Source organism: Sodiomyces alkalinus, assembly GCF_003711515.1.
Source record: "Sodiomyces alkalinus F11 unplaced genomic scaffold SODALscaffold_5, whole genome shotgun sequence".
Lineage (NCBI taxonomy): Eukaryota > Fungi > Ascomycota > Sordariomycetes > Glomerellales > Plectosphaerellaceae > Sodiomyces > Sodiomyces alkalinus.
The window spans coordinates 1,165,798-1,179,668 of NW_021167083.1; the positions used below are offsets into that span (position 1 = coordinate 1,165,798).

Here is a 13,871-nt window from a genome sequence, read left to right on the forward strand (position 1 = left end):
TTGCGCGTATGTGTCTGCGTGGTGATGGTTGACGATGGTTCGGAGTCTTCCTGTACGGCGATGGCGAAACAAAACTCTTGCCAGATAAATCCTCGCTTGTTCAATGTTCAATCCCCTAGGTAGAAGATAGTGGGACATGGCCCTTTATAAGCCATCCCAGCAGCCGAAGCATGTTAGCTGATCCATATCGTTGGGCCCCCCCCTCTCCCTTGGTGGTTTTGCGGAAAACATCGTCCGTCCAAGTGGCCAAAGTATCCAAAGTAGGAAGGGGAGTTGGCACAAGACCAAGACCACAGGTCAACAGGTAAGCATCCCAATGGACTTAACAGCGGGGTTCATCAGCTTCGAGTGGAGCGAGCCCCTCCATCGGCTGGCTCTTCTTAACCTCTACAGAGTACGGAGATAATGCACTTACAGCATCTACGGGAGAGGCCAGAAAACGTCCGAAGAACAACATGGGGTTAACTCCGTCAAAATACACACGTAACGACGGAAAAAGGGGTATCATTATCATGATATCTGCTGCCAACGCTGCACTCTTTGCCGTTTCCGTGTCCCTGATCATACCCTACCCTGCCCCAGAGTTCACCAACCCAATTCCACCCTCGCCCAGTCGACCGCCCGCAAAGCTCGTTCCTTTATTCGTATCGCTTTCCCCTTGGAGAACAGAAGCAGCGACGGTCGTCTTCTCTACCAAACGCCACCAAGCGTATGAATCGTTCGAGACGTTCCAAACACTTCTTTTTCCTCCTCTTCTTCTTCTGTCTCTTTGTGGAGGAGAGCCGTGGGAAGGTAGGAAGTTGACCCTCCCGTGTGCGGCATAAGGGTATAAAAAGTAAGGTAGACATGAATCATGCGAGAGAGATATCTCGTGAGAGCAAAGCAGGCGCGCAGCAAGACGACAAGTAAGAAACAGAAAGAAACGAATGCAGAAAGACGAAGCACAGAAAAAAAAGAACAAAAAAACCATTCGTCTCGAGCATCGAAAAAAAAAAGAGAAAAGAAAAAAAAAAAAGAAACTCGGCCGACCGATGCTTCCGAAGAGACGTTCCAGGGGTATTTGTACGCCAGGGTATATCCAGCCGGAGGGGGTATTTTTTTCCTTTTGCGCAAAGAAAATTGTCTAAACAGACGGGGAATCTAACGAAAAGGCCCAAGGGGGCCGGGGTATCCAGAATTCGTAGAATGAGACGTAGAAGGGCGTCCGCTGTCGCCCGATGTTCGGGCGCTGTGGCGGGGGGTCATGTCACCCGCGTTGGGGTGGTGATAATGGTGGTAGTGAGGGCCGAGCTTGCTGTCGCCGCCGCCACCACCGTTCCCCATGGGCCGGGGAGCCCACGGGTGGTCCTCCTCCGTAAGGTTCACGCCGCTATCGTTCCAGGGGTTGCGGTCGGCGTTGAAACTGCGAGACGACTCGATCGAGATAAGCGACGACTTGGACACGTTGCTCGACCCCTTGAAGAAGTTGCCGTTCGCCGAGTTGGAGCTGTTCTTGCGCCGATCGAGGAACGACGAGATAGACGACATGCTTCCGGGCTTCCGCAGCTTGTCGAAGATGGTGCTGCGCTCTCGCGCGACCTCACCCTCGAACGCTGCCTTGACCGGCGAATCCGTCGCAATCGGCGTCGGCGCGTGTTGGAGGAGTTTCGAGTCGAAGTACTGCAGGGATTCCTCGAACGAATCCGACTTGGGCCGCGGAATCGAGCCCTTGATGATCGTGACCTCGAGGCCTGCCGTCGTCATCCGAGATAGCAGAAAGTCAACGGCATCCCGCAGCCCCCCTGCGTTGTTGCGAGTGAAAGAGAAAAGCAGCGAGACGGGAGGCGGCGAGCCGTCTTCGCCCTGCTCCTTGTGGTCTTGGTGAACCGAAACTTCCACCTCGTACTGGCTCTTTAGTTTCGACACCAAATCACGTACAAAGGCAGGCGACTGGAGGAAGTTGACCAGGTCGGTGCTCCGAGCCAGAACCAATTCGTGCTTGTCGGTCACCATTCCCTGTTATTTCCGAACACGTTAGTCCGCACCTTCTGGGACGAGAATGCAAAAAGAAAAAAAGAAAAAAAAAATCATATACAGGGCGTGGTGCAGCCACGTACTAGCAACTCGTCCATGCAGTGAGGGACCTGCCACTGAGGGCCGTTGATGGTCACCTCGTCGCTCGCCTGCTCAGTGCTCGGAAACACAATCTTGCAATTGTACTTGTTTTCCAATTGATCAATCTCGTTGAGCCTCGCCAGTAGCTGGCGGTGGTACAGCCGGTCGACGTGGACAACTTGGGTGGTGTATTCTGAATCCTAAGTCGGAAAGGTCAGTTCTCTTGTCGTGTTTTAAATAATAAAGAAGGAAAGATGAGATCAGCACGTACAGCTCGGTCAACCATCTCGAGAATCTCGTTCTTCACTGCGTCCAGGTTTTGCGCATTCCGCGCCGGCGTCCGACAGATCACGTTGTCGACCTTGATGTCGTCGTCATCCCGTCCTAACCCGCCGCGGTCCATAGCGTTGGAAAACTTCACAAACACAGAGTGCTTCTTCATGATGCTCTGAATATGTTGACCGCCGATGCCGATGATGCGCTTGTGATACTGGTCCGGCACGTGGAACGAGATGGAAGCAGGCATCTCTTGCTCCACCAAAGCAAGCCCCTGCTTCATGGCGTCGTAGTTAGCCGCCCCGACGTCAATGTTGAAGTTGTAGTCGTTGAAGCCGTCGAAGATGATAGTCACGTTGCTCTGGCTCATGATCTTGTTGATTTTCCCGTTCTTTTTCCCGCTGACGAACTCGCGATGTTCATTGGCAAGCTCGATTTTGACGCGGATCTGGTGGTTACCCTGTACGAGAAAGGGAATGTCCGACATGACCATCAGCGCAGTCTTGACTGAATCGTCCGAACCCGAGAGGAGGAAATTGTTGTCGAAGGACACGTCGGCGTCCGAATTGGCGCACACGTCGCCCAGCAGTGTCCGAATGTCGTCGGGGCTGGGAAGCTGGCGAGCCATCTGATGACCCTCGGGTGGCAGGAGAAACCACGACGCACTGTAGAATTGGCCAGCCTGAAGCCACTAGTTAGCCCCGACATGCTTTCGCTGCGCGCATTTGGGATACCCACAAGAGACATGATTTCGCGAACAGTACGCTCAACATGCAAGCCCTCATTGCCCTGCACTCGAACCATGCTCTTCCCCGCTGCAAGAGTAGGGAACAGAACAAAGGTTCCATTCGCCTCAAGGATTTTGCGCACTTTGTCTAGACGATTAAGAATAATGCTATCGACTTTGGCCGCAGGAATGTTAACGTCCTTAATGTATAGCCGAATACGAGTAACCGTGTCGTGAATCTTCTGCTTAGCCAGCTCGATGGCCTGGGGTGTGTCGCCCGTGATGAGGATATCATTGGGGTCTCGGCGCTTGGCATTCGGCGGACAGTAGCGGTACATCTGAGAGAATGGAGAGGGGAAGTAGATGGCGGTGCCGGTCGACGACTCGATGAGCTTAATGTTCTTCCGCTGACGTCCACAGATGACCTGATGGAGAGACATGTCGAGCTTGACCGCATCAACAAGTCGACCCAGCTATAGCGGAAAGTTAGTGCCGCAGCTTCAGAGACTTATCAGGGCCAGCCAAGGAGGGACAGAAGCACGCAGTAACATACGAGTGTGTCAATGTGAATGAGAACACGGGTCTTTGCATGTTCCACAGAGAGGATATCACCATAGATGGCGACCCTCCAACGTTGGTCCCTACGCAGTTCTGAGTCGCCAGTCACGCCATCCACAACAGGTGTAAGGCTAGGGCCGAGTAAGAATATATCGACACCACAGTACTCGGAAATGCCGTCAAGAGTGTTCGTGACCTGGGGGTTAAGAGCAGGGGCTTTGCTAGAGAGGTCACAGATGAGGTTGCCATCTACGTCTACCGTGGTGCATCGCTAGTGGAACCATTGTCATGTCAGCATAAAGAATTTACCGGATATAGATCTAAAACAAAAAAAAATGAAAAGCAAAAGAAAGAAAAGAAGACGGCGAGAAAAGACGACAGTAAAGGAAAAGAAAGGAACACAAGGGGCAGGAATGCATACCAGAAAGGTTTGATGATCGTTCAAAATCATTTCCCTTGTCTTTTGAACCATTTCCTGAGTACCCGAAAGACAGACGGTGGTGACCTGGTTGCCCTTTGCATTCTTCGGGGAGGTAGAGATGACGTGCGCTTCAATGTTGAAAGGCCCATCGGTGATGTCTTTGCAGGTCTTGCGAAGGAGGGCCAAGTTTTGGGCGTGAGCAGGTAGCTCGAAAACCGGAACATCATCCGGGGCATCAACCGAGTGCGTCCATCGTAGCACGGCATCCTTAGTTGCGTGAAGGATGTCTTCCGTATTGGGGCCCGCGATATCAGAAGAAAAGGGAACGTTGAAAGCGTAGTGGACGATGGTGTTGGCCGGAAGGTCGAGAGGCTGAGGCATGGGTATCGAGGCAGCCTGGGGGGGCATGGGATCTCGTCGAGGTGGATTCATGGGCATGTTCGGTCGACTCATGCCAAAGTTGGGGCCCATCCTCTCGGACCAGTGACGCATGTTTGCGAGCTTATTCATGATGGGCTGCGGATCATAGGTCGGAATTGATAAGATGCCTGGTGCTGACAATTCCGTGTCTATACAAGGGGATCGAGGGCGAAGAAAAAGAGAGCCTCGCGGGGGGGGGGGGGGGGGGGGGGGGGGGGGGGGGGGGGGGGGAAGCAGGTTGACTCCCAGGGAAAATAGAACTGCGGCGTGTCAGAGCTCTTCGGAGGCTCTTGGAAGGGGGTATCGAGGGTTGGGTTGCCGGCAGAGTAAATGGGGAGGAGACGAATAGAACAAGGAATCCAACAAAAAGAGGGGAGTCAAAGGAAAGACAAGGGAGAAACGAAAAGAAAAGAAGAAAATGCTCGAGTACGTGCTCCTTCCAGGGTATCTCCGCACTCGGTCGAAATTGCAGAACGGGTGGTAGGAGGTTGGTTGGGTCGGGCTGTGTAAAGGAGTGAGGGAAGGGGAAAGGTAGGTGATGGGATGTGATGTGGGTATGGTGATGGTGATGGTGATGGTGGAAAGAGGATGAGATGGATGGAGGTGCTTGCTGATTGATGGTCTGGGGGAAAGTCCAGGTCGTCAGTGGGTGTCCACTGTTTCCCACTGTTTCCCACTGTTTGGGGGAACGACTGGTGGTGCTCGGTGGAGAACGAGACCTCTCAAAGTGCTGTCGCTGACCGGGCCTTGTTCTTACTGGTCGATTTGTGACCGGCGCACAGGACATACTGCACACGCACAGGGTTCCCTATACACGTAATTAAGTCAAGTTGAGAGTCGTAATGAGCTGATTGATTAAGGTACCTTACTTACCGTACCTTACGTTATAAGGTAGGTACCTACCTAAGGTAAAGTACTCCGTACTCTCAATTCATCGCCTCAGTCCATCAGCACCGCAGTACGTTGTACGTACCTTATAGTACAGAGTAATCCGTAATTACCTTATGCAGGTGAAGCACCTACAGACTCAATCGCGTAGGATTCCGGGAGTCAGGTGCAGCTATGGCCGAGATGGTTGACGCTGGACCTGGGCCAGGGCAAGGATAAGGGCTCAGCCCCATCAATGAAGATATGTAGGAAGTAATTACTCCGTAATACATGCATGCCGTCTAACAGGCCAGATAGGACTGACTGTTGAGTATCCGTACACGTACTACCCTTGGGGTTATGTGTGGAGTTGCTTGTCTGACGAATCGAACTACTCGGTGCTGAGTAGCTGGAGTGGGTGTTCAACTAAACTACCTTATGGAAGTCTGGAACTGTAGATGCCTGCGGAGTACGAACGGTGGGAAGACAAATGTCAAGACCGGTTGAAGAAACATAATCACATCGTACTTTGTTTTTAAAGACGTCCATGAGCACGAAGTTGTCCGTACGTTTCGTGGTACGGAGTACGGATACAACTCTGCAGCATTATATTTATAAGTCTCTGTACTCCGCAGGTATGGCTACTACCTTATTAGGTCGGTTCCCCTCAGCATCTCCCGGTTTGTTCACTCTGTACCTTAGTGATTTCCTGCGTCGTACTTCGTACCAGAGAGCCCGGTCTCACTCTCCCTCCACGCGCTTCTTGTCTGGCGTGAAATTTCCGCTGCGTGAGTGGGGTCGGATCGCAAATAAGTTACAAGGCGCCCACACTGCCAGACCTGTTATGGTACCCGTCGATCATATGGCGTCTGTACCCGTTTAAGTACTCAGTACAACGTACGTACCTTACAACGTAGGTATATGCATGAGAGGTGTGAACTGACACAGGTGCGGATATCGGACGTGATGCCGCGGAGTACGAGGTACGGAGTACGGAGTACACTCATCCTGTTCCATGACATGGCCAACCAAGACTTATGGAGACGGTCAACCCGCCCAGCGATTTCAAGCCCATTACGGAGTGTATTATTTACCATGAAGAAGATATCCGCAATCGATACCTTTGACCTAAGGTATATAAGGTATTAGGCAGGCAAAGTAGATAATCTCGAGCGATGCCCACGAAATGCGGCCGACCAAACTTTCATGGTCGTTACGGTTGGGGCTATCCGTGGCATTCTAGCTTAAGGTATATTACGAAGTAGGTAGGTACCTTATCATACAAAGCTTCGTGATACCTACAAATATTAACAAATAATACTTCCCGTACTGTTTAGTACGAGGAAAACCACAACCCCCTCTCGCTCTGGGATCTGGAACGTCTTGTCTCTATCTTGCCCCACTGCACAGCCATCCTCAACCAAACCCGTCAAGGCTTGGGAAATAATAAAAACAAGAAAGAGTCGGCAACAGATAATAATCAGTAACTCACCGACTGGAACCGACCTCGGGAGTCGGAAACGCGGAAAATCGCACGCCGGCAGTTTAAGGCAACGAAAACACCATAGATCAATGTTGGTTCAACTTGCGAGCTGCTATGGAGTATACGAATACTCAAAGCCTCGTTATCCCCACAGATGGCCCAAGTAAGCAATCAATTACTCGAAGCATCCTCGGTACGAACATAATCGGTCTTGTCCAACCCTCCACTTGCCACGAACCTTGCCCGCGTTTCTTGTCTCTCGGCGACGCGAACTATGCGTCCAAGAATTACGGTCCGTTCCAGCGCGAGATCCTCTCCTCTCTCCTTACCTTAGACGACTCGGACATTGCGGCGGCGATGTGGCGTTTCTTCGCTTCGCACCTCGTATATGAAAATCAACGCCCCTCCCCATTCGCCCCCAACGATGATTTTAGGTGGCTTCGTCTTCATTAATAACAGCCCTTTTCTCCCTACCGCCTCCTTTCACCCTACAGGGGGATTCCCCGCGTCCTTCGGGTATTCAGGTAGCACCCGTCCACCTCTTCCGTACTTTAAAAACCCGAGGACATATAGACAAGACCAAATACGAACAAAATGATTACCATGTCGAACAGGCGCGGGCATGCATCCAGCCGTCCTGTCTTGAATTTCTGTCCTTTATTCGTTCTCTTCGTGTAAGGAAACGTATCTCTGAACAGGAATAGTGACGTGAGTACCCCCGGGACGACACATTATAATTATATGACGAGACGCAAGCTTGGTTGCGAGCTGAGTACCCCGTACAATGTTCCCTCCCTTCATACACAATACATTCTCCCCAAAACACCTCGCCGTGATATTCATATGTCCGAGTATACAATGGAGCGTACGCATGGTACGCGAGACAAGCTAGCAATGAACCCTCAACTCCCAAAGTCATGAAATCTATGCCTCTTCTCCTGTTACAGAACCATACAAGGTCTTGTGCGTGCACTACATATACAACCAGTGCGCTGCTGCTGCGGGACATATGAAGAGACCAGTGTTGCCCTTCTCCCACCCGTACTCGCCACTCCTCCAAGCAACTGCGGCACAAGCAATCATTACTCGTGCTTATCGATACCCTCCCTGTCGGACACCGTCGCCGTACACAATCTCCCGCGGGGGACCTTGCGGGAGCTCATCGACATAGGCCACCTCATTTCCCATAGGGACGGGCTGTCCGTAATACTGCTCAGCTGGCCGAGCGCTGAACTCGCGCCGCACCATGGAGGGTTCGGCCGGCCGCACACTGTATGCCCGAGGCAGAGGCTGCATCGCCTCGCGGCGCATATCGACCGGCGCCCCGACCGGATAGACCGGGGAGGGTTCGGGTCTGACCGAGTGCTGCACCCTCTCATACGTCCCGGGCATCTCGTAGCGAACCGATTCCACCGGCCTCGCCGTGGTCGCCCGCATGGTGTACTCTCGTGGGATCTCTTCAATGGGCCGGCGTTCGACAGCCCCGCGGGACGAGATGTATTCCTCCATCGGCGGAGGCGCGACAGGCCGAGCGGAGTACTCTCGTGTCCGGTAGCCTCGATGCGGGTCGGCAACGGCATACTCTGGCTGGGTGATGACGCGCCGTGGAGCTGCGTAGGTCGGCGACGCCCTCCGATAGATAACTCCGTTCTCTTCCCATTCTAGGGCCGGTCGCCGTGATTCTGCTCGCACGGGTCTTTCGTAGATGATCTCTGCATCGTCCATGCCCATCGGAGGCGCAACGGACTGTCGAACAACCTGCACCGGAGGGGGAGGGGCGGGTTCATAGTATCTCCGCCCATAGGCATCAACCACAACCCGAGCGGGGGGGGCTCTGGGTGGTCCCATGACCGACGTGGGCCGATCTCGCATGACGGGAGATCGAGACCTCACCCGACTGGCTTCGGGGTGAACGCTCGTCCTGGACATCTCATAGTTATCCACGTATGTACGCCGTGACTCTTCGTTGTAACGATCTGATGTCACAGGAGGAGGGACAGACGCAGGTGCATAGGTCTCTACTGGACCGTACTGAGCCGGGTACGGTTGATTGCCGCCCGAGACGCGGCGATGCTCCACAAAGGATGGCTCGTAACTGTAGCCATCCTGAGGAGCCGCTACTTGCATGACTGGTCGAGATCGATATCCCTCTGGCCCGGCTGGCCCGGGGTGAGACGAAGCAAATGCAACCGAGTCGCCCCCATACGTGTTGGAATTCTGGCGCTCATGCAGCTGATGTCTTGGTCTGTCCGCCGCCTGTCTCTTCTGACGCTTCTGCGGCCTGGTGAAAGGAGGGGCATCCAGAGGTGAGGGCGATTGAGGCTCATCTTTGATGTAAGGGCTGTCTGGCGGCGCTTGCCGGGCATCCTTCCTGCCGCTTCTGTCCCTCTTCTTCCCCTTCTTCTTATCCCCTCTCCGAGGGCCTTGGGGTGAGCTGTCTGGACTAGAAATGACATTCGGCTCATTGCGGAGGGCGGCGACTTGGGCACTCGTTCCCTGGGGGATGCTAGTCCCAAGCGCGAGGGGAATAGGTGGTTGCCGCGCTACAGCCAGGGGTGACACATGGAACGGTTGGGGGGCGACTGGCGATATATGCTGAGCAATAACCAGAGGCGACGGAGGACGAGAAAGGAGGGAGTCCCCGAGCTGTCGTCGTCGTCGTCGTTGTTGTTGTTGGCGTGCACCTGGCATACGCCTGCTAGCATTCTCGTCAATCTCCACCACGTTACCAGGGTCCGACTGGCTCGCCTCTCGACTACGATCTCCAACAGAAGTAGACTCGCCAGCTGTGGTAATGTTATCCATGGCCGCGTCAGTGTTGTTCTTCTCTGCTCTTGCATGCTGAGCGTTCGCGGAGGCCGGAAAGCCGTCGTGCGGGCGCGAGGGAGTATACGACGAATCACGAGTAGAGACTCGATCCTCTTGATGATAAGCAGCGGGTTGGTGAGATGATATTGGGAGAGCTGGCTGGTGCAGATGGTTGCTAGCCACGCGTTGATCGTCGGACACAATCGGCTGCTGAGACTGCGGTTCTTCCGGTTGATACACCGCCTCCGGGTCATAGACCGCGCTGGCACTGGAGCCCGCGTGGGAGGAATCGGGCGAATTGTGCTGCGAGGAGTAGTAGGAGTTCTCATCAAAAGAATCACTTGCGGCTGATGTGTTTCTGTTAGCGGCCGAATTGGTATCGACGGGGAGGGACGCAGAAGCTTGGACGAGGGTCAGAGCCTTGGACAGGACATCGTTGATGTCGAAATCTGGGAGTGGCTCCAACTGAGCCGATGCTTTCAAGGCGGCACGACGCTGCTCGGCATCCTCCCTTAATGATCTTTCTATTCTTTGTCTCTGCAGCTGAATCTCGGCCTTCACGAGATCATCAGATTTCTCGAGCAAGACAGGGTCGATTTCTGTATTCCCTGAGCCAAACGGCCTCGTATTCACGACCGAATTAGCCGCAAGGGGAGTCGAACTACCCAATCCTGGGACGAGACCCGGTACGACCGGCGTCTGGGGCTTGGAAATGGGCAACTGGCCATTCTGGGCAGAAACCTGTTGTTTTAGACCACTGCTGGCATGCTTTGAGATTGAAGGGGCAGTTGAAGGTTTAGGCGATTGAGCAAGAGTGGAGGAGGGAAAATTGGTTAGTTTGCCAGCGCAGTTGGAGGGGGCCTTGATCTTGGGATGCGAGCCAGCAACAATCGCATTGCAGAACTGGACGATCTTCTCGCACTCCTGAATCTCGTGTAGAGCGTCCCTGTGCAAAAAAGACACCAGGGTAGGACGTGCGCTCTGACTTTGGGCCATGATCAAAGGAAATGAAGAAGAAAAAAGTAAAATAGAAAAAAAAAAACCACCCCGACAAGAGCTATTTGTATGTAGTACACGCGCAAGTACGCAAACAAGCGCGGTTAGTCCTCTGTTGTCGCTGTCAACAATCAAAGCAAAATAATACCAGAGCGAGATGGTCCAGTGACCATTAGAACACTCTTTTTTTGTTCAACTAGGCCCTGCAGTAAATGTTGTTTTTCAGTGCTGGCAGTGATAGGGTGCAGGGTGAAAAAAGTGAAGAAGTTAACCGGGTTACGGATAGATTCGCGAAGACGAGTTTGGGCTTGTCACGGAATTTAACCAGTGCGTAGGCGAACTTGTTATTTTTGGCGAGTCACAGGACACAAGGCTTTCGGTTTTGATTCAAAAGACCCTATAGTCACATGTATTATGCCAAAGATACCCATGTATGCAGTTAGGAAGGCCTACCTAAGCTAGATAAGCTTCTATTGAAGTATCACCGACGATCACGAGTCGACAACCATTTTGTCACCGTCCATCTCGGGGCTTGCTGCATGCTTTGCACCCAGGACCAGAATGGGAATGTGCTAAATCGCATCGTGTTCATTGCTTTCGTTGATCATCATCCAAGTAATATCAATCCCCTGCTCTTTGGAATTATCTTTGCAGGGCAAGTTTAGGAGGAGTCCCTTATTCGCCGGTGACTCGATTTGGGAGGATCCCACGACTCCACGGTGTAGTAACTAACAAATGAAATTCCATCCCCTACTGCATATTAGGCTTTCTGCACCTCTACCATTGCAAGGAGTCTAACATCTGATTTCTACTTTCCTCTGCAAGGTATCTAAGTGCCTAGTTAAGGTACTGAGCAGGGTCACCTACCTTCGTCTTTTAATACCCGGGTCCGCCATCCAATTCAAGGAAGGGCAGAGTCTCTGACAAGGAGCCGTCTGCCCGAACCTCTTCTCCTCTTCTCCTCACATGAACCTCAGGCTCTGGGCTAACTCTAGAGCCTACCTGCTACCACCAAAACGCGCGATATCTGTTCGTGCCTTCAGCTCTCTAGGTTTTATCAACCCAAGGCCTCGATATCAGGTGGTCTCCTTACCTCCCGGAACTACGCCCCCAGTCTCTGGGCTGCCTCGGATCACTCACAAGATTCGATTTTACACAATGTCGTCTGACAAAGTTCAACCAAATGGAATGCCGGCGTCCAAACCGGTCCTGTTCTTGTAAGCATACACATATCCAATCGGTCTGCTGTTACTCGGTCGCTGACCTATCGCTCATCACAGTGATATCGACAACTGTCTCTATCCTAGAAGTATGTCCCTATTAATTCCGCTCATCCATTGTTCCTTGTTTCTCGGATGGCAACTAACTCTCACTCAAGGCACCCGAGTCCAGGAGCTCATGGCGAAGCTCATAGATGAGTACTTTGAAAAGCACTTATCCCTCAGCCAGGAAGACGCCAATAAGCTGCATAACGAATACTACCGCAACTACGGCCTGGCCCTTGAGGGTCTGGTCCGCCACCACCGCATCGACTCCTTAGAATACAATTCCAAGGTTGACGATGCTCTTCCGCTGGAGGATGTTCTGAACCCGAACCCAGAGCTTCGCCAGTTGCTAGAGGACATCGACCGGAACAAAGTCACCGTGTGGCTCTTTACGAATGCTTATGTCAACCATGGCCGCCGGGTGGTACGCTTGTTGGGAGTCGACGACCTCTTCGAGGGCCTGACGTATTGCGATTACGCTCAGTATCCCCTCGTATGCAAGCCTTCCAAGGAGATGTATCTCAAAGCCATGCGGGAAGCGGGCGTTGAACGGCCAGAGGACTGTTTCTTCGTTGGTAGGTCCACTTATCTGAATGTCTTCTCTCTCCCTATTCCCCCTTACTTTTTTCCCGTACCATTAAAGTGCTGCCATTAATAACCGCGACAAAAAAACAGACGATTCATACCTCAACTGCCAAAAGGCCCAAGAATACGGCTGGACAGTAGCCCATTTGGTCGAAGAGGGCTTCCCTCTGCCCAAAACGCCATCATGCAAGTACCAGATCCGCCACCTGCGGGAGTTGCGAGACACTTTTCCTCAGTTTTTCAAGTCCACGCAATCCTAATCGTCTTCCAACGGGCTTTTGGTTTCAGGGGGGATATGGGAAGAGAAGATACTCCTCAAGGATTTAGATGAATGGGGATAGAGCCGAACAGGAGCATCATTCTTCTTGCCACATCTAGGACAGTCAGTCGAAGAAGACAAGAATCAATAAAAGAACCCACAAAGCGGGTAGAATACACGGAGGTGCCTCCTTCCAAAGAACTATCTTAGGAATGCCAGTTACCGGCTAGTGGATACTTGATCCCTTGCCAATGCCACCTTGTCTAAGCCCCTTGAACGCCGTAACACCTCGCTGCCGTAGGATCGATTTCCCTTAAAAATATGCTCATCCCAAGTCACTCTCATGGTCGTCGCACGTTCCGAATAACCTCGTCCAGCTTTGCGAGAATCTGGTCCTTCTCCTTCAAGGCCTCTTGGCGTTGCGCCTCGGCGGCTTTCAGTTCATCCTCCAACTCTCGGACGCTTCTCTCCTGGTCGGCCTCGCTGGTGTCGAGGCCAGGTAGCGTAGAGATGAGGACTTCGATTTGCTGCTCTTTAAGAATGAGGTCGCGTGATAATTCTAGCAGGCCGGCGTGGAATTCGGACGGTTCGACGGGCTCCACTAGATGGAGAGTAAGTCAGCCGTGGCTTCGTAGTTCGCGACGACCACTGGGGCTATGGCGGAATGAACGGAGAAGTCGGAAGGTCAGCGCTCACCCTCTCGTTGATTCTGCTCTTGTTTGACATCCCTAATCTTATCATGAGGTCCGAGGGTCTCGAGGTTGTGGTGCCGGTTGACATAGTGGAAGCAGGCGACGAACTGTTGCGCGAGCTTTGGAATTGTCAGTCTCCCTAGGTTTTCGTAGCAACTAGGATTTCAGCTGGCCTACCTGGTCAACGGCATCTTGCAACTGTGTCAGACGATCGGTCATGGTGACGGATGGAATCAGACAGTCGTCTTCATGGAATGCCTGGAAGGCTATGATGGATGTACGTACGGATATCCTCATCTACCGGGAGGGAAGAAGAGGGTGGGGGCTGAAGTCATGCAGGTACAACCGTCAAGGTACTGGTACTATGTATTACGTACCTAGGTACCTGAGGTATCCGGAAAGCTGCGTGGGGGTGGAGAT

At 52.7% G+C, this 13,871-nt stretch overlaps 5 protein-coding genes across 5 annotated transcripts; 2 read left to right on the plus strand and 3 right to left on the minus strand.

Moving 5' to 3' along the window:
- Positions 1-512: 512 nt before the first annotated feature.
- Positions 513-909, plus strand: SODALDRAFT_359782 (hypothetical protein; the record flags this gene model as incomplete). The annotated part of the gene is made up of 2 exons (XM_028614207.1): positions 513-709; positions 861-909. 2 exons carry the CDS (start codon positions 513-515, stop codon positions 907-909), a joined length of 246 nt encoding a protein of 81 aa, XP_028466482.1.
- A 231-nt stretch (positions 910-1,140) lies between these two features.
- On the minus strand, positions 1,141-4,586 carry SODALDRAFT_339990 (KH domain-containing protein; the record flags this gene model as incomplete). The annotated part of the gene is made up of 6 exons (XM_028612906.1): positions 1,141-1,995; positions 2,097-2,294; positions 2,366-3,052; positions 3,109-3,570; positions 3,651-3,926; positions 4,077-4,586. The coding sequence occupies 6 exons, from the start codon at positions 4,584-4,586 to the stop codon at positions 1,141-1,143; spliced, it is 2,988 nt and encodes a 995-aa protein (XP_028466483.1).
- Positions 4,587-7,938: 3,352 nt separating this feature from the next.
- On the minus strand, positions 7,939-10,650 carry SODALDRAFT_339991 (hypothetical protein; the record flags this gene model as incomplete). Its single annotated transcript, XM_028612907.1, has 2 exons — positions 7,939-10,578; positions 10,618-10,650. 2 exons carry the CDS (start codon positions 10,648-10,650, stop codon positions 7,939-7,941), a joined length of 2,673 nt encoding a protein of 890 aa, XP_028466484.1.
- Positions 10,651-11,209: 559 nt separating this feature from the next.
- On the plus strand, positions 11,210-12,945 carry SODALDRAFT_333296 (pyrimidine 5-nucleotidase). Its single transcript, XM_028611929.1, has 4 exons — positions 11,210-11,867; positions 11,931-11,959; positions 12,029-12,490; positions 12,591-12,945. The coding sequence occupies exons 1-4, from the start codon at positions 11,617-11,619 to the stop codon at positions 12,758-12,760; spliced, it is 912 nt and encodes a 303-aa protein (XP_028466485.1). The 5' UTR covers positions 11,210-11,616; the 3' UTR covers positions 12,761-12,945.
- SODALDRAFT_311583 (mediator of RNA polymerase II transcription subunit 21) lies at positions 12,885-13,718 on the minus strand. The gene is made up of 3 exons (XM_028609174.1): positions 13,629-13,718; positions 13,456-13,570; positions 12,885-13,360 (listed from the first exon to the last, which is right to left on the minus strand). Exons 1-3 carry the CDS (start codon positions 13,668-13,670, stop codon positions 13,101-13,103), a joined length of 417 nt encoding a protein of 138 aa, XP_028466486.1. The 5' UTR covers positions 13,671-13,718; the 3' UTR covers positions 12,885-13,100.
- Positions 13,719-13,871: the final 153 nt, after the last annotated feature.